General features: G+C 48.6%; 2 protein-coding genes across 2 annotated transcripts; one reads left to right on the plus strand and one right to left on the minus strand.

The window, feature by feature from the left end:
• Positions 1-5,409: 5,409 nt before the first annotated feature.
• On the plus strand, positions 5,410-7,403 carry OR6V1 (olfactory receptor family 6 subfamily V member 1). The gene has a single exon (XM_012768212.2). The coding sequence runs from the start codon at positions 5,410-5,412 to the stop codon at positions 6,352-6,354; it is 945 nt and encodes a 314-aa protein (XP_012623666.1). The 3' UTR covers positions 6,355-7,403.
• Positions 7,404-14,729: 7,326 nt separating this feature from the next.
• Positions 14,730-15,893, minus strand: LOC105873287 (olfactory receptor 6V1-like). The gene has a single exon (XM_012768089.2). It carries the CDS (start codon positions 15,891-15,893, stop codon positions 14,946-14,948), a length of 948 nt encoding a protein of 315 aa, XP_012623543.2. The 3' UTR covers positions 14,730-14,945.
• Between the last annotated feature and the right edge of the window lie 3,582 nt (positions 15,894-19,475).

Below are 19,475 nucleotides of genomic sequence, written 5' to 3' on the forward strand. Positions count from 1 at the left end.
CATCAAAGAGGTGTGCTGAGAGACAGCTGCAGATTGGGGAAGAAAAACAAGAGGGTCTCAGGACTTGGAGCTTTGGTAGCTGAAGCATCCCACAACGACAGAGGACGCCTGCAGCACATAAAGAAAAGACATTCAGGTCCCTACAGTCACTCATTCAATCCTCACCTGCCTCCTTCCTTCACAAACAACAAAAAAAAGAGGAGGTGAGTAGAGCAGTTGCCTAAAATCTGATCAGACACTTCCAACCCTGCATGTCAAACATGCTGGCTGGGCGGCGGTGGCTCACGCCTGTAATCCTAGCACTCTGGGAGGCTGAGGCGGGTGGATTGCTCAAGGTCAGGAGTTCGAAACCAGCCTGAGCAACAGTGAGACCCTCGTCTCTACTATAAATAGAAAGAAATTAATTGGCCAACTAGTATATATAGAAAAAATTAGCCGGGCATGGTGGCGCATGCCTGTAGTCCCAGCTACTCGGGAGGCTGAGGTAGAAGGATTGCTTGAGCCCAGGAGTTTGAGGTTGCTGTGAGCTAGGCTGACGCCACGGCACTCACTCTAGCCTAGGCAACAAAGCAAGACTCTATTTCAAAAAAGATAAATAAATAAAAATGCTCATCTTCTCCATCCACCCCTTTCCAAAGATATCACCCTCACACCACTCCAAGTTGGTTCTATGGCAACATATAGAGAAAAACAGAGATGCTTTGTAGTAACAATAGAACCAAGACTCGATGCTGCATTATCTAAGGACAAAAAGTGCACCAGAGAATCGTGTGTGGCTGACTGAGTGGCCAGACACAGCACCGTGAGGTTGAGCCTGACAACACAAATCAAAATGTCAAGAGATCCCAGAAAACGGAAGGGCAGAGTCTGAGCAGAGGTCCCAGTCACTTTTATTTCATTCCCTGGCCTGTCTTCCTTCCTCTTCTGGAAATGCAGGTTCAGAGATGGTTATGGTATAATTGAAATCCCCCTGAGAGCATATACATCTCCTTGTTAAAGCTCCTCCCCAGCTTGAAGCATTTTCTTCCATAGATTTTAAGAACTGCAACAATCATTTCATTACATAACAGCTAAAACAAAACGTAGCTTAGATTATCAGTAAATGATAAGCCAGTGTGTTTTATTTTTGTGTCTTGCCCACTTTCAAGGGCCTGAGTGTGATGATTATAGACTATTTGGTGATGAAAATAAAGATGTTTTGGCTTGGATATTTGTTAGTATTTTCCAGGCTACCTTAGCATTTGTGATAAGGATTGTCCCACCTGAAACTGATAGAGCTAGTTGAGCAGCATTTCACAACGTCCCAAAAGGCTTCTTTGACTTTGTTATTCCAGAGAGTTTTCACCTCCTGAAAAGGATCAGAAAAGGGGTCAGTATAAAAATCAACAGGGAAACTACCTTGTTTTACTGGGCTGCCTGTGTTTGCTTGGGTTTCACAGAGAGGAACAAGCAGCTGCCATAGCTGATCACAACGTAGGAGAAGTGGGAGGCACAAGTGGAGAATATTTTTCAGCCAGAGACTGAGAGGATACTGGTTTAGGAATGAATTATAGGATCAAAGAAGCACTAACAATGAAAACTTCCATTAAGAAGAGAATAAACTGTGTGAAAAGGTGGCACAGGTAGATATCCATGGGCTACTTCAGACAGTATCAACTGAATGGTGAGAATGACTGTATTTCCAATTAATGTCATCAAGTAAGAGAAGAAGCTAACAGAAAGGACAGTGGGTGGTTCTTCAAGGCCAGGGAGGCCCAGGAGACAGCACCAAGTGGCCCTAGAATAATTCTTCTAGCTCTTTCCATCCTAGCTCTTTCTCTTTGGGAAGGCCAGAGAGGAAACAAGAACTAACACAGTTCCACATGCCCGTGGTTTCAAAGGAAATGGGGATGAATTCAGGATTACGCTGCTGCGTAATCCACACGTTTGTGGATGAATGAACACAATTGTATATAGACGCATGGAGCTGGCTGGATGGGCGGTTCAGCAGACACCAAAGCTACACCGCAGTCATGAAGAGAGACAGAATAATGGCCCCCAAAGGTGTTCAGACCCTAATCCCTGGCACTTGTGAATACATTGCTTTACACGGCAAAAGTGACTCTGCATATGTGACGAGGCTAAGGACCATGAGATGGGAGGAGCATCTTGCATGACCCAGGTGGGCCGAATCTAATCCCAGGTATTTGTAAAAGTGAAAAGCAGTTCCCTCTGAGTTCAGTCAAAGGAAGATGTGACGGCAGAGAAGAAAGGTGGGAGAAACGAAACGTTGCTGTCAAGACGGAGCAAGGGACCCGTGAGCCAGGAAGTCTGGGTGGCCTCCAGAAGCTGGAAAGACGCATGGAGACGCCAGGGGGAGAGACAGCCTTGATGACGCTTGTGTCAAATGTCTGACTTGTAAAATTCATCAGGTAATCAATTTGTATTGTGTAAGCCACAAAATTTGCCGTCAATTGCTGCAGAAGCAATAGAAAACCAGTAGTCGTGAAGGCCCGCATCTGTCCGGCCTACACGCTTGTCTTTCGATTCTCAAGACAGCCTGCCTCCAGCCCTGCCTGGACCCGTCTGCCTGTCGGCAATACCCTCCTCTCCATACCATCCCCTATTCCGATCCTAAATGATCTAAATGCCTCTTTGCTCTGATGGGTCAGCCCTAAAAACTCAGTTCCAGGCTCAGGTCCTACAGAAAGATGACCTGACCACCCCCCACAACCACCACCACTCCAGCTCTGTTTGTTCTTAAACTCGGGGCATTATCTTCATTGGGAAGCTTTTGCTTGACATCTTTCTGTCCTCATTTCTACCTGTGGATGTGGATACGGTTGAATTGGGTGTCATCTCTAAGGTTTGCATGTCTCTGTGATGCAGAACCGTGACTCAGAATTTACTAGGGAGTTCATGCCTTGCAGTGGGCCTTACCATAGTCCCTTCACCCTTGTCCCCAAGGTGCATCTCTTGTATCTTCTCTTGGCAATCAGAGACAAGGCCTTCAGTCCAGCCAGGTCCCGAGATGAGTCTGTCGGGGCCCTGCTTCTGTGAGGCAGAGGTCTCTTGGGCTCACTGTTTCAATTCCTAAGCTTCCCTAGCTGACACTCTGGAGAATTCAGACAAGAGAGTGCCCTGGTCCAGGACCTCCACTCTCCTCCTCCCTAGATCCTAAAACACTAAGTCTGGGAGGGAGACAAAATATTTCTCCAAATAGAAGCTCTGGGACTCTGGATCCAGCCCTGGCCACGTACCCAGCCTGCCATAACTTTAGTCCCACTGGGGACATTCCTTTGTGTTTTTTCTGTGATCCCATTTTTCTCCCGTGGTCCTAAGAGGAAGGGAAGGACCAGGGGACACTGCCAAGGAACTGATCTTAAGACGCCAGCTGCTTAGGTGTATCTAGGTCTCTATCCCTTTGTTCATTCAGATCTTTTTCTCAAATGTTATTTCCTTGAAACAGAGGATGTCTCATTATTCCAGGGAGTAACATCAGTGTCTCAGAAGTCCCCAGAGGGCCCTTTAGAGAACGCCTTGCTGGAGTCTAAGTTTCCCATCCAGCACAAGCTCAGCTTCAAACATCATCAAGAATCAGAGGACAGGAGAGAAAGGCCTTCCTTCCCACCCTGCAGCCCCGCATCAATGCTGCTGCCCCGGGCTTTGTCGTGAGACTGGGTAGTTCGTGACTTAGAAAATCAGCATGAGAACTGGCGATGTTTTAGCTCACTCATCCGTTCCAGATGCACAAAGCTCCCCTCCACCTCTGCCAGCTGCAAGACAGACACCACCCAAGGGCAAAGGACTACATCTCTGATGTCACTCCTGTCACAGAGAGGATCCGAGAGGCAGAGGTCTCCGGGCATGCATACCTAATGAGAGCAGGTTGGGGAGAAGACCCTGTGCTTGGAGGCTAAGGTGAGCGGCTTAAGTTTGTGTTCTCAGGTTGTTGTGCAACACAGACATAACGACTGGGTTTGAATTTTGTCAGTGCTGCCATAGATTTGAGACCCACTGATAAGGTTCGTCAGTGGCTTGGGTGCGAGGCTTCTCTAAATCAGAATGCCACTGCTAGGTAGCCAGGGCACGGCCACAGGTGAAGCTTTTATGGGGCCAGAGAAAGGGCCAGCGTATGTCTGTACACAGCTTCACTCTCTGCGCTCCTAACAGTTTGTGCTGTAATGCTTACGTTGTTTTGTGTTTAAAATATGTTAAGCTAACCTTTCAGTGAGCCAAAATCCTAAGGACCAGCATAATGCTGTGGAGATAGTCACACACATGCACACACACACACACACACACACACACACACACACACACACCCCAAGTTGGCACTGAAGTGTGGAGAGATGACGGGCAAAGAGAACGCAGGTTTCATGGACAACCGCCACGATGAGAACGATGACAATGACACGACTGTATGTTGAGCACCTGGTATGTACCACGCACTGTTCTAAGTGGCGTACTGGTGTAATTTTGCAGTCCCTGTAGAGGTGAAGTACGATCATTATCTTCATTTTATAGCTGAGCAAACTGCGACTCAGAGAAGGCAGGTGACGGAGAGGAGCAGATTTATAGCCCGTGACAAGCAGGAGCCAGATGCAAACACAGGCAGGGCCACTCCACCGCTCGCGCCCCGCCACCGCAGAGGGGAGCGCAGCACCCTTAGGTAGACGGGTAGTGTCCGCGTGGGCCTGGCACAGCCGCCACCTGGCATCCCAGACCTGTGGCCCTGACCTCCTGTGCCCTTCCTGTTCCCAGTGTTTGCAAACCCAAAGCAGAGGGCTGCTCTAAAGGAAGCTAAGTTATTGACTCACAACTCTGACTTGCTGCTAATGTCGCTATCATAGCTAAGGAAATGTGAATGGGGGGGGGGTCCTCAGAGAGACGGCCCAGAAAGATTTGCAGGGACCTTTTAAAAGGGGTCTTGGCGCATAGCCTGTGGGTCAGGACATGGACGCCCAGTGCTGGCCTGTGCATGGGGGCTGGGGGAGCTGGGTGTCGAGCACTAATCCGCCCCCGCTCCTTCCCTGATTCTCCCCTCCCCTGTTGGTTCTCCCTTCTCTGTCCCTTCCCTTTTCCTCTCTTGTTTCCTTCTTGTTTTCTCCTTAATGTTGAGGGCTGTGCTGTGTGATCTTTCTCAATCTGCTCCTCTCTGGCCTTCTCTCTCCCTGTCAGTGGCTAGACACATCTTTCAGCCTCTGACTCCCTGTTTCTCTGTGATTCTCATCTCCTTGTTTTGTTCTCTTTCTATTGTTCTTTTCCTCTGTCCTTCTGTTTGCCTGCTTGCCTTGGCCTCCCTGTGCTCTGCTCAGTCCCTGCCTATCCCTGCTTCATGGTCAACGGTCCTCTGTCTTTATCTCTCTGTCTCAGCCTCTGCATCTCTGCCTCTGGTCTCCCTTACCCACAGGGACCCTGCCCCGGATCATGGCAAATCTGAGCCGACCCTCGGAATTTGTCCTCGTGGGCTTCTCCTCTTTCGGTGAGCTGCAGGTCCTCCTGTATGGCCCCTTCCTCGTGCTCCATCTCCTCGCCTTCATGGGAAACACCATCATCATTGTCATGGTCATAGCTGACACCCACCTACATACGCCCATGTACTTCTTCCTGGGCAATTTTTCCCTGCTAGAGATCTTGGTGACCGTGACTACAGTGCCCAGGATGCTCTCAGACCTGCTGGTCCCCCTCAAAGTCATCTCCTTCACTGGCTGCATGGTCCAGTTCTACTTCTACTTTTCACTGGGTTCCACCACCTTCCTCATCCTGGCAGACATGGCCCTTGACCGCTTTGTGGCCATCTGCCACCCACTGCGCTACGGCACTTTGATGAGCTGGGCTGTGTGTGTCCGGCTGGCTGGGGCCGCCTGGGCAGCTCCCCTCCTGGCCATGGTACCCACCGTCCTCTCCCGAGCTCATCTCAGTTATTGCCATGGCAACGTCATTAACCACTTCTTCTGTGACAATGCGCCTCTGCTGCAGCTGTCCTGCTCTGACACACGCCTGCTGGAATTCTGGGACTTTGTGATGGCCTTGGCCTTTGTCCTCAGCTCCTTCCTGCTGACCCTCATCTCCTACGGCTACATCGTGAGCACTGTGTTGCGCATGCCCTCGGCCAGTGGCCGCCAGAAGGCTTTCTCCACGTGCGGCTCCCACCTCACGCTGGTCTTCATTGGCTACAGCAGCACCATCTTCCTGTACGTCAGGCCTGGCAAGGCGCACTCTGTGGAAGTCAACAAGATCGTAGCCTTGGTGACTTCAGTCCTCACCCCCTTCCTCAATCCCTTCATCCTCACCTTCCGCAACGAGACGGTCAGGACAGTGCTCCGGGGACAGGTGCAGAGGCTGAAAGGCCTTCACGGGGCACCGTCATGAGCCCGAGCGACCCGGCCGGGCTCGGTCGAGCAGCTCTGTGAGGAGGCAGAGTGCCCGCAGGTGGGAAGACCACTGTCCAGTTTCCTTACGTTTCTTCCTCTGTGCCTCTGAGTGGCGACTACAGTGAGCCCTCAGTGCTACCCCATCTGGCCCAAAGCCCTCAGAGGCCACCAGGACGTGCTCCCCACCCCCACCGACAGCTACAAGAACTGGGAAAGTGGCCCCGAGCCTGGGGAGCCAGGAGAGAGGCTTTCAGGAAAGAGGAAGGACGTGGGCTTTGCATTCAAGGAAGAGTAGCCAAGAAGTGCTCGCTGCGCGAGAGAGGCCACCCAGCCCCTGTGTGCGTGTGTGTGCGTGCAGGTGTGTGTTTTCGGGGTGTGCCTTTCTACCCCATTGTTGAGCACCTGCAGCCTGAGTGCCTGGGCTGCATGGGACCAAGGGAAGGAGCAGCACTTAGCAAACAACGTGACTGATTTTCAGTGTGTGTGCGTGTGTGTGCACGCGAGCACGGAGTTCATCACATAATTGTGCATTTCACCACCATGGGGCGGCCTCTGTGTGTCAGGCACGACAGCAAGTGCAGGGGAAATAGGTGAAGGCACAGCTGGTCCTTATCCTCTTGGCCTGATGAGGGGAAAGACAAAGAGCTTTTCACGGCACAGAGGGGAAGTGCAAGGAAGGCTTCACAGAAGGCTTCACGAGAGCACGTGACAGTAACACTAAGACCAGACATCAGGGACATCAGACCAGGCCAAGGGGCATCAGATGAGGGACAGCTTCCTGATAAGATGACACCTGAGTGACACGTTGACTATAAGGTAGAAACTGTGAGAATGCAATTCATCAGGGGCCCTTGCATCTGAGAAAAAGCAAAAACAGAGAAAAATGAACTTAAATTAAAACAAGACATACCTCCATTGGCATAAGAAATGAGAGCAAGTCTTTCAGGAATTATGTGGGTTTCAGAACGGAAATATTCACAGAGAGTTTTGGAAAGATAAAATACACTTTCCTCCTATATGGTTAGAAACATTCATTTGCCTGAAGGCTGGGATGGTAATAAATCCAGTAAGGTCCTTTGTCCAGCTATTTGTGTGTGTGTGTGTGTGTGTGTATGAAGTTCGAAATTCCTGGAAACCTACTACGTCCCATATTGCCTCTGGGATGAAACCTGCTCCATTGCTCTTCCCTTCTCCAACTATAGCCTGAAATTTTAAAAATCTTCCACTTACTTGGACCTCAGAATAATGGTCTTCCTTTAACTTTCATTTACCCAGGATTTTCTAAAATAGCCCCAATTTAAATTATTCTACGTCCCATATTGCCTCTGGGATGAAACCTGCTCCATTGCTCTTCCCTTCTCCAACTATAGCCTGAAATTTTAAAAATCTTCCACTTACTTGGACCTCAGAATAATGGTCTTCCTTTAACTTTCATTTACCCAGGATTTTCTAAAATAGCCCCAATTTAAATTATTCTACCATATTGTTTCTCTAAATAGACTTTAATTTACCAAGCTCCATTCCCCAATTTGTGATATGCAAACTTCAATCAAGAGTGTATTCCTAGCTGCACTTACTTAAAGATCATAAAAACTACGAATGTATCACAAATGTCAAGCTTTTTTAAAAAATCTATGTGGAAGTAAACAAAGTAGGTAATCGTGGGCTGGTTTGGGGGCTACAGGGTCCAGCTGTGGAGACACAGCTCACTGAGTGGCCGGTTGGTTCTCTTTACGTACTTCCCGTCACCCCAAACTGACTCCCTCCTAAACCAGGCACTGGATTTCTGCAAGTGAGTTTCTTTCTTGCTGAGATACCCTTCTCCCAAGTCAGAGGGTCTATTTAGGCTCCAAGTTTCAGTTTCTGGTCCAAAATGTTGCTTGTTTTTTAATTACATATTAGGGCAATGACTCTGGCTTTTGCTGTTGCTGTTGAACCAATTTATTTTTCTCTGATTATCTCCTGCTCACCACCTCAAAAAGTATGTATTTGTACAATAAATGAAGGGATGATGAATGAGTAAAGAACAATTCTGCTGAAGACACCTTGCTTTTGTGTATTTCATCAGTGGACAAACCACGTTCACATATATTTTCCATTTGGTGTCACCCTGCTAACAGTGACCACCCATCATGAGCAAAACACCCTGCTCAGCACTGGCTGTGCAAGATGAAAGATATGTGCATGCTGGCCTCTAGGGGTTCCCTTTCCCCAAAGAGAAAATGCAATTCACTCCAATAATTTGAGTTTGGGGGTTTTCTTATTATCATTTTAAAAAAATGTTTTCAGCCGAGTGCCGTGGCGTGGCTCACGTCTGTAATCCTGGCACTCTGGGAGGCTGAGGCGGGAGGATGGCTTGAGCTCAGGAGTTTAACACCAGCCTAAGCAAGAGTGAGACCCCCATCTCTACTAAAAATTAAAAAAATCAGCTGGGCAGAGTGGCACATGTGCCTGCAGTCTCAGCTACTCGGGAGGCTGAGGCAGGAGGATCCCTTGAGCCCAGGAGTTTGAGGTTGCTGTGAGTGAGGCTGATGCCGTGGCACTCTGGCCGGGGAGGCAGAGCAAGACTCTGTCTGAAAAAAAAAAAAAAAAGTTTTCCAATACATTTCCATTAGGGGGTTTTCTGCTTATAATAGAGTGCTGGGAGAGATCCCAGAGGGGAAATGCTGATTCTTGGGCTGCAGCACACGGTGTTCCTGACACACGTTCGTGGACAGAGGAACTATGGTTGAGGAGATAAATATGTCGGCCAAAGAGATGGCTGAACCTACAGTGAAATCTGGTTCTTCAAACTTCTCTTCCACCTCCCTGTCCTCCCTGTGGAATTTCTTCTTCCACCTGGATCAAAAGTTGGAATAACTCAAAGTTGGAATCTCCAGGGTCTGCAGCTGCTCAGTTTTGCCTCTACTAGACCCATATTTAGTGTGTGTCCATCAAGTTCATAGGCCACAGTCTAGTGACGCCTTCGGGGCAGTACTTGTGCGTTTAGTATCCATCACATGAAACACATTGTCCCAAAGCAACTATAGATTCAGTGTCATTTTTAAAGATTTGTGTTTTATTTATCGCAATAGCATCTACAAACATTTGAAAGACAGCAAATAATACCTACACATGCAATATATTTTTAATCTGAAGAAATATTTTTATTCAGTTCACATACGATGTTAATTGCATAGCGGAGTCACAGTCCCTTTGCTATAACACCGTTTTTCCTGAGAGACAAGAACAATGGATGTGGTTATTATTCGACATAAGGACATTGGACATAGTTGTACAGAAGGCAACAGCCTTCCCACTCCACGGAAGTAGCTTACACTAGAACCTAATTCCAGGGCGTTAGCTGGGCAAGGCTGTTCTTGATACCCAGAACTAATTTAAGTGTAGGCAGAGAGTCAGTGGCAGGATTTCATGACTCTAAAATGCCTTCCCTTCCCTGAAGTATCTTCCCACCCACCCTTCTTTGGTCTGGCATCCCAGCCCCAGCGACAGTGTCTGGTCGGCAACCACTAGAAATAGAGTCGGCTAACACAAGCATACACTGTCACGCATGTATATCCCAGTGACAAACCATAAAATGGGCTTATTTCTTCCAGTAGGAGAATCAGTGAGCAAGGAATTAAGGGTATGGAAGTTTTGAGGAGGGAAGTTAAAGTAATCAAATCATTTTTCAGAGGAAAGTCAGGCCTGGGTCCTGTGGTGGCTCATAGCAGCTTAAAAACCCCGCAAGGATGGGACTTTAGGAGCTCGGCTCGGTGAAAAGGCCTCTAGGTCAAAACTGAAAAATTGCAGTGTTGCCTATACCAGGCCATATCAATCTAGTCCTTTAAGCATCGTTTACTGTTGTACATATGGTTTTTACATTATGCTTTCTGATTGCATTTTAAGCATTATATTTTCTTTGAGCATTTCATTTTCTGATGTAAACATGGTTTTCACTACAATGCCCGACAGGTACAAGGAAAGATGGTAGTCTACGTACGTCCAGTGGTCTGCTGGTGTTTAACCCCTGGCTCTCCATCTGCTGACTTCTAGCATTTGCCAACTTCCTGGCGGTCAACATTCCCCTCAAGTCCAATTTCAAACGGCCAGCCTGACTTCATGAACTTGCCGTTAGGAGAAGCTTCCCAGCAATACCGCATGAAGCAGAATTTCCACCGTCCTGAGACAAGTGTCATGAACAACTTCAATAGATGGATAGAAGTAAAATGTAGCAAAGTAATTAGGAGTTTTGCATATTTATCACCTTTGCTTTTGGCATAATTTATTTGATTGCAAGTGCCTGTTATTTACTTTTTAATAACAGCTGTATATAATTCCTGACAATTTAACAACTGGTTCTGCTCCCAAACATCACTTGCATTCTACCCCAGGTTTTTTTTTCCCTTTAAATCCCTCTCCCTATTCAGCCCTGCATCATGGTATTTCTCCTTCCCTTGAGTTAGACGCATGACAAGTTCAAACCTCATGGCATTGCCCTTATCAGGAAACTTATAAATTCCTCTTTCTGATGGACTCGGGCCCCTCCGAGGGTGAGGGGACCTGCCTGCCCCAGTGGCAGCTGGGCAGCGCACCACTCACACCTGTGTTCCTGCCACCTCCCTCACTGGGTGGAAAACTCATCCAGAAGGTCTTGAGTTCCCCACCCCTGAGTGTGAGTCCGCAGGACTGTATGTGACGTCCTTGTCCTTGTTACGGAGCAAGATAAGCATGAGCTAAGGAGAGGGGCTGTCACAGAGTCCAGTCCCCTCCTTTCGTCCTCCGCAGACACAGGAGAGGAGACCAGAAGGTGGATCCCCTCCCCTCAGCCCCAGCCCCACGCCTCCCTCTCATCGGAGGACCTGACCAAAGCAGACCTAAAGGACCATAACCCATGACCAGCTCGGCTGCTGACAGAGGGGAAGCAAGCATTCCAGAAAAGCTAAGCCCCTCAAACTCACTTACGTTATTTGCAAAATTGAAGGCAATAAAATTCCAGCACTTAAGGTAAATAGTACTTTTGGTGAATGCACTATAATTACCCTAGCATGCAAAGATTTCCACGCCAATGTCCACTGTAACCACTCAAAAGTTCATTATTGTCAGATACGTCCTATTATTTCAGTGAGTGGAGCATCTTGACGAGGACACTTGAAGTCCCCTGAGGGACTTGGGTCTGATTAGTGACAATACCCAAGGACAGTCTCCAGAAAGTCCACTCATTGATTTCACCTTCTTGGGCTTTTGGTCACCTACACAATATGCCATTTTATGTCCATGTTATTTTACATGTTCAGATGCCTCTCTCAGGAATTCACTTTTCATCTTCTCAGCCTATGAAACTGCTCTTCATACCTCAAAGCTCAACTAAAAGGACAAAAAGTCATTTCAACTTGACTTTCAACTTTACCAAAGAGAATGAGGCACTCCCAGAGTGCTTGGTCTACAGTAGCTAACACATAGTTTTGTCTTCCCACACTAAATTCTGAGCCTAATATATCTTTGTATCTCCTATGCCTAGACTGTGGTAGGCATTCAATAAATCTCTTTAATCATGAGATTTGTATGAATTTGGAACATGAGTTAGTGCCGTCACCTAAAACATAGAATGTCACCTCAGTGGATGGGAATAGAAAAGCAGTCAGCAAAGCAAGGGAAGAGGTTTCCCACTGCACTCTATCTCAATTAGTTCTCTAAACTAGAACCCCCACCAGTTCCAAGACCCACATAACAACAGGGGCCAGAAGGAGCAATGTGGATGACAGAAGGTCTAGAAATTGTTCAAGGGCAACATCCCACTTGTAAATCTGAAGATTTTGGAGGGGAATGTTCAGATGTCTTCACCTCTTTGCCAGTCTGCCTGTGTAACTCAAAAAGGCAGAACTTGGACAATGGTTGAATGTTAGAAGGAGTCATGCCGAGGCTTGACAAAAGGGTTTCATCCTAAAATTTAGAACTGTGTAGCATCCCACAGCTGTGAATGCCCCACGGGACCTGGTTCAGGCAGAGTGTCTAAGCCAGTCTGATCGGCGTGTGGCAGTGGGGGTGCTTGTGCCCAGAGAGTGGCAGGAGGGCCTGCATGACCTACCGTCCCCCTTGCAAAACCACGAGGCCGTGGTTCATTTACATCATGACATAAACCTGGGGAGGCTTTTTAACAGCTACTTTGACTCAGAACTGTAATCCTAAGATCCCTTCCAGCAGGTTGGAAAACTCTTTTAAAATCATGTCCTAGTTGATGTCTCTCCAGGGGCCTCATTTGACATCGTGCACATCAAAGCTCCCTGCCACATCGAGTCGAGTGTATGGAGCCAAGACATCTCGACAGCCCTCGGTCATGTCCACGGGGGATTCCAGCAGCAAGTCAGAGGCCGGGGCATTTGGCTAAAGTCACTCAAGAAGTTTAAAGTCAGACTAGGATGAAAATCTTGGTGGGTTTTATCCTGGTTACTGTCTCCAGAAACAAAAGCTGGGATAAAAGACACCAAGGAAGGTCAGCTTCAACAACACCAAATGTGTCTCCAAATTCCCTCTACCAGCACCTTTCACATCGTTGAGATTGGGACGAGGACTTTCTTATACGATTTCCTGATTGAAAATTCCATCAACAAATTCTCTAGACCAGTGCCGCTCAGGAATCAATGTGCACAGGAATTGCCGGGGACCTTGTAAAAATGCAGACACTGATTCAGTGGCCGGCGGGAAGGGCCCGGGAGTCTGCATTCCAACGGGCTCTCAGGAGACGCCCGTGCCGTGGCAGGGGTGGCAATTTGCACAGCCAGGGACCACCGGCTGCTGAGAATGTGACGCTGTGTGATGTGAATGTGACGCTGTGTGACGACGCTGGATGTGTGGATGTGACAGGTGAGCACCGTGGAGGCCCAGGGCAGCCACACCTTCCCCCAAAGTGACCGGTCAGAGAGCCCACTCCTGAGCAAACGCTTTGAAAAACTGGCAACGGACTGCCCCGGGCTGTTGACTATTTTTAATTTTTTAAGAGAGACACAAGCAGAGAGGAGAGAGTAGCAGGAAGGAGGCTCCCAGGAGGAAACTCTGATTGATCCGTGTGCTGATTATTTTAGCAGGAGAAGCTGAAGCAAAGTATGTGCATCTCAGAAAGAGATAATTACTTCCCACCTAGCTCTCCAGTTTTTCACCAAGTTTGCAAGGAGGGCAAATAATTGGTCCCTTGAGAGCTAGAGGAGACAAAATTCTCAGGTTGAAACTCTGTTTTCCCTACTGGCCTTCACAGCAGAGTCAGAAGTACCTGCCTACTTTCCGAGAGAGACCCACACACGTGAAAATGTCCTGCGGTAGCTTAAAAAAAAGCCTCTCTTAGAGATGAAGCGAAAGGCAGCAACAACAAGAGATGGTTGTCTCCAGGCTGCGTACCCCAGGACACGCCCCTACAGCCACGCGGTTTCTCATAGCCCTGGCTCAGGGTGGTGGCCCCACACTGCGACTCTCCACGCTGCTAGTTACAGCCAATCCCTGTCCTCTGGGTAATCTGTGGATGGAGCGAGCTTCAGAAGAGACAGGAAGTTGGCACCCATTTTTTGCCCTACTTTGCTGTTCCCAGCCCAGTTCAGACTCGATCTGTAAGAAATCAGATACCAGAGCTACTCCTAGCCCCACCGTCTTCCCACAAGTTCCTGCACCACCCACAGATTCCCAAGGAATGCTTTTGCCTCCCACCTGGTCAGCCCCGACACCAGTCCCACTCCATTTCCTCATATGGCTTCTGCCATTTTTGCTTTACCCTCCAGGGGCCCCAGGAACCTGGTGGGTCCGCTCTCAGGAAATCCAACCTCAGAGGGCCTGGGCCACCGGTCATCCCTCTGGAACTTGGACCCAAGTTGTGCCCTGGGAGGGCAGCAAGTCTGAGAGTGGGGAGACGGCCCAGCTTCCTCCCCGTCTTGAGTGCATGAAAACGATCAGGCCCCCATGACGCCCCACAGGAGGGCTGGGCGAGCAGTTCCCAGAGGGTCATTTCCGCTGAAGGACAACAGGCTTTGGGGCCAGAGGGATGAAGGGGGCAGCCTGGGTGTGACAGTGCTTCTGACCGGAAGCAGTCCCAGAGAGGGGCCATGGGAGGCACGTGGCTTTTTCTGTGTTCAGAACCCTGTCCTAGACCCTGAAGCTAGTTCCTGAGAAAGGGACACACCCAGAATAAAAGTAGCGCACAAAGAAATGTAAAAACATGTAAGTAAAACCATAGAGCCAGACTAAGGAGGAGAGATTTTAATAGGACATTTTAATAATGATGGCTGAACTTACTGAGCCCTCCCTGTGCACCAGGCCCTGCACTAAGAGCTTTATTGGGGTCACCTCATTTGGTTGATATCATCCCACCATAGTCACACTGTGGCTCACTCCAAACTGTCCACTCCTTGGCTATCTCAGACTCACAGACACTTGCCTCTGAGGGGTCTGTTGATAATGACGTGTGTCCACGAGCTCCCTGTAGCTAGGCGCAGACTTGCACGAAGATGAGGGGACAGGAGAGACAGAGAAAGGGGAGACTTGGGAGCTGCAGCCGGGGCACCCGCATGTCCACCTGCAGGAAGGGCCTTTGCTCCTCATGGCTTGGACAGTTGCTCTCCAGCCCTGTCACCTGCAGACTGCTGGGTCTCCAGAGAGGATCCTTTTGGTCATATCCTCCATCACCTCTTTGACCTTCTCATTCCGGAAGGTGAAGATGAAGGGGTTGAGGAAAGGGGTCACCACGGCAGTCATCAGGGCCACCACCTTGTTGAGGTGCGTGGAGTGGCCCTTGCCTGGCCTCACGTAGATGAAGATGGCACTGCCGTAGCCCAGGACCACCACGGTGAGGTGGGAGGCGCAGGTGGAGAAGGCCTTGTGGCGCCCGGAGGAGGAGGGGATGCGCAGCACCGCGGCCACGATGAGGACGTAGGACACGAGGATGAGCAGCATGGTGGCCAACACAAAGAGCAGGGACAGGAAGAAGTCCAAGCGCTCGATGTGGCTGGTGTCGGAGCAGGAGAGCTTGAGGAGCGGGGCAGAGTCACAGAAGTAGTGGTCGATGACTCTGGGGCCGCAGAACCGGAGCCTCGTTTTCTGTAGAGTTGGGGAGACGATGGAGAGGAACCCCACCGCCCAGCAGGCCACCACCAGCTTCACGCAAACAGGACGGCTCATGATGGTGGGGTAGCGCAGAGGGCAGCAGATGGCCACGTAGCGATCGAAGGCCATGGCTGTGAGGATAAGGAAGGTGGTGGAGCCCAGGGAGAAGTAGAAGAAAGACTGGGTGAGGCATTCGGCCAGGGACATGGTCTTGTGAGTGGACAGCAGGTCTGCCAGCATCCTAGGCACCACGGTGGAGGTGACCAGCATCTCCATGAAGGAGAAGTTGCAGAGGAAGAAGTACATGGGTGAGTGCAGGCGGGAGTCCAGGCAGGTGAGGGTGATGATGGCCAGGTTGCCCAGCACTGTCAGCACGTATATCGGCATGATGAGAGCAAACAGGAGAACCTGGAACTCGTGGAGATGAGAAAATCCCAGGAGCACAAATTCCCTGACAACGCTGTGGTTGCTCATTGCACCTGACACTGGATCTCTGTGATGCCTGTGAGAGGTCAGGAAATCTTAGTGGAAAATCACCATCAACCTCTCTCTCGGCCAACTGGCTGGCCTGGCTTTCCAAGCAAGCTAGCCTACGTGCATGGTTAATCTCAGCGTCCAAAAGACACACCCCCAAAGGAAAGGAGTTTCTCTGGGACAAGGAACAGCCCAGCTGGGATGGATGGGTTTATGAATTGACCACCTCTAAAGAATCACCACTCCTAAACTCTGCCTCATCTGTCTTCTACGAACTCCTTATATTATTTGACGCATGTATTAAGCTCCAGCTCTGTGCAAGACATTTGGCTGGGTCTGAGGATAAAGTGGTAAATACTTCCTAACTGCCAAAATTAATAGTCTGTAGATCAAATAATAGGGGCTGTTTATTGTTCTTTCCCTGTGCCAGGAACTGTGCTGGGCACCTCATACATTAATTCCTTCCATCTTTTGTGCTCAATCTTCATCCTCTTTTTCTTCTCAGTAACATTTCAGGCTACAGATAACCCATTTTTGCAACCACTTCCACCCTTGGCTGCAAGGACATGGCACTCTATAAATTCTCCTACAGTTCTGGCTTCCCTTGCCTGGCTCCGGCTCCCTGTGTTCCTGCCATTTTTCGATGGCATTTCTCTTCTCATCCTTTAGTTTTAAAAATTTCTCTATTCTCTCCTTCGGAAATATCACCACCTTCTTTAATTAAAGCAACCTTGAAAATATAAATGAGCCTTAAATCTGGATTTGTATCTTCCTCTGAGCCCCAGCCCATGTCTCTACCCACCTGAGGATGACAACACACTCTGGACGGGTCTAGAGGTGCACACCATCCTCCCCTCCCCCAAATACCCCTTTCATGGCTCTCCCCGTTCCCCACTCGTCTGGGCTCAGAACTGGAGGGCATCTCTGATTTTATCTTCTCTCTCCCAAACCACTTCAATTGCTGCCCATGGGAATATTTTTTTTCATCCAATCTCCCCCCTTTTTTTTTATCCATAGCCACCACCCTAGTTCAAGGGCTTATTCCCTCTTAATCATCAAGACAAAATTCCTAATAGTTTTCTTATTTGTAGATACCCTATCCCTAATTATCCATGCACTGTACTGCTATTATATTTATTTTTCTAAGTTATTATGTCCAGCAGCTCTTTTTAATAATCTGAAGTAATGTGATTCATATATGCATTACTCTCGAAATTGATTGAATTAGCTAGCTATCTATTTTGTACAGAAAAAGACTGGAAGGAAGAATTTTAAAATATTAATAGTGGCTATATCTGGGTTTTAGTCATTTACATTTTAGAAATTTTTGTATTGAAGTTTTATGTGCCTAAGGCGCACAGCAGGATGTTTTGATACACATACACATAGTGAACTGACTACCGCAGTCACGCTAATTAAAACATCCATCTTTTCACATAGTTGCCTCTATTTTTGTGATGAGAACACCTAAGATTTACCCTCTTAGGAAATTTCAAGTATACAGTACAATCCTTACTTACAGTACTCATGCTGCACAATGACCTCTAGAATGTCCTCATCCCAACTAGAACTTGCTACCCTTAGTTCTACTATATATACTTGCTTGTTTCCAAATTCTCTTCATTCGAGTTTGAATTTTCTTCATATATTGCTTTGGTGATCAGAAGGAAGAAGTTGACAACAACAACAATAACATCGTCCGTTCCTGTGTCAGCCAAATCGAGCACAACCCTTCTTGCAACCTCTGCTCTCCAGGGCTCTGCTCGTCCCCGGCCATGGCCCAGGCTTTACCCTCTACACCTCCTCCTTGCTGTCACCAAGCTGGGCCACTTGCTGTTCTCCACTCTGCTCTCACACACCCTTCCCTGGTAGATGCCTGTCCCTGGAATACCCTGCCTGCCATCTTCGGCTGGTGAATTCTTAATCACCCACGGGGGACTGTGTTGAATGTCCCCTCCTTTAGGAAGCTTCCTCCCCCATCCGGATGTGAAGCCATCCTGCCCGGGAGTCTCAATCGGGAAAGTTAGCACATCCTGCCTTGCGATAATCATTTGTGTGCCAGTCACACCTCCAAGCCTAGATTCCTGGTTTCTTAGGGGCAGGACTTTATAACTTTCACAATGCCCTGTAACATGTTTACACGGTGTAACTGCTCGGTTTTAGTTAAACAGATGAATGAGCACATCTGCTAGGTTTTCATTCCCAGTCCTGAAAAGGAAAGTTGCCAAAGGGAAAGTCCGATTTCATGATGATGATGATGTGTGTGTGTGTGTGCATTGTGCACTTGAACAGAAGGTAATGGGGAAATCGTGACTCATGATTTCTTCCCAGAAAACTAAGATGCGACCAATCCCAGAAGGGTCTGGGCAGCATTCTGTAATCAAACACACTATTTTCTGCAGCAAAGTATACAAATATTTACACTAAATGATATAAATAAAGGCAAAAATACCCTCGCATTAATTATTTCAGATCAGGCTTCGCTGTCTAATTAGCTTGACATGAAATTTAAAAAGAGCTTTCTGTTTTCAAAGCATTTTGAATACAGAATGGTGGATAAGGGTTGGGAATGGCAGCCCCCACCCATGGAGCGCCCGCCATGCACGGGTTCCTGTGCCACAACGAGGCTGTGAAACAGTCGCCAGCTCCCCACCACAGACGACAGAGGCTGAGGCTTGGGACGTTTGAGGCTCTCAAGCCCGAACCATAGTGAATCAATGCTGAGCTGGGGTTTGAACCCATGGCTTTCTAACCCCAATACCTGTTTGTAGTAATCAAAACCACGAATGTGTGGAATATGCAAGATGGTCAGCCAAGCACAGTGCCTTCTCAATCTCTGAATGCAGGATTTGAAGCCTGTGGCGTGTACCTATAAACAGCAAAAGTGCTCAGTGAATGGCAAAGGAAGGGAGGCATTGCATTTCCACGATGGGCTGTGGACTGTCCACGAGGAGTGAGAGATGAGGGCATGTCCCTTTCCTAGCAGAAAGATCTAACATGAGTCTCAACCGCTACTGCAGGATAAGTGGAGTTTCTCCCGACAGGATCAGCCCTCAGCGCTCTGTCTCTCGGTGGGAACGCACGGCCAGCCGGCACCCAGGGAGCCGCTGCTCCTCCAATGGTCACACCCCGATCGTGATCTCACCCTCGTTGTCCCCGTGTTGCTGTGTCTCATATACTGCAGGTGTTATAAATCCCTGAGCCACAGTGAGGAATTCAACTCATGGGCCTATTTTGTGTTTTATTGGCCACCTGCCACTCAGAAAGTGACATCTTTCTTTAACTGAGAGGTTTTAGTGACATCGTATCCTGGGTTCTACAATTTAAAACACTGAAGCCTTGGAATCAGCGATCAAAGGGTTAATTCCCAGATAGCCCTGGCTCCATACCATGCCAGCTGGCCTTCCCTTCAAACCGGCCTCCAGTACAGCCCCTGTTATTGTGCCCCCACCCTCAACCCCTCACCCCAGCACCTCTTGCCTTCCTCTTCCCAGCCTCCTGTGTTTTTCACTCTTAGTCTTTCTTTTTCCCATCTGAGATCTGCCCACCTCCCCTCTCAGGCTTGATGACTGGTGCTCTGCT

The sequence above is a fragment of the Microcebus murinus genome, chromosome 9, assembly GCF_040939455.1.
Source record: "Microcebus murinus isolate Inina chromosome 9, M.murinus_Inina_mat1.0, whole genome shotgun sequence".
In the NCBI taxonomy this organism is placed as follows: domain Eukaryota; kingdom Metazoa; phylum Chordata; class Mammalia; order Primates; family Cheirogaleidae; genus Microcebus; species Microcebus murinus.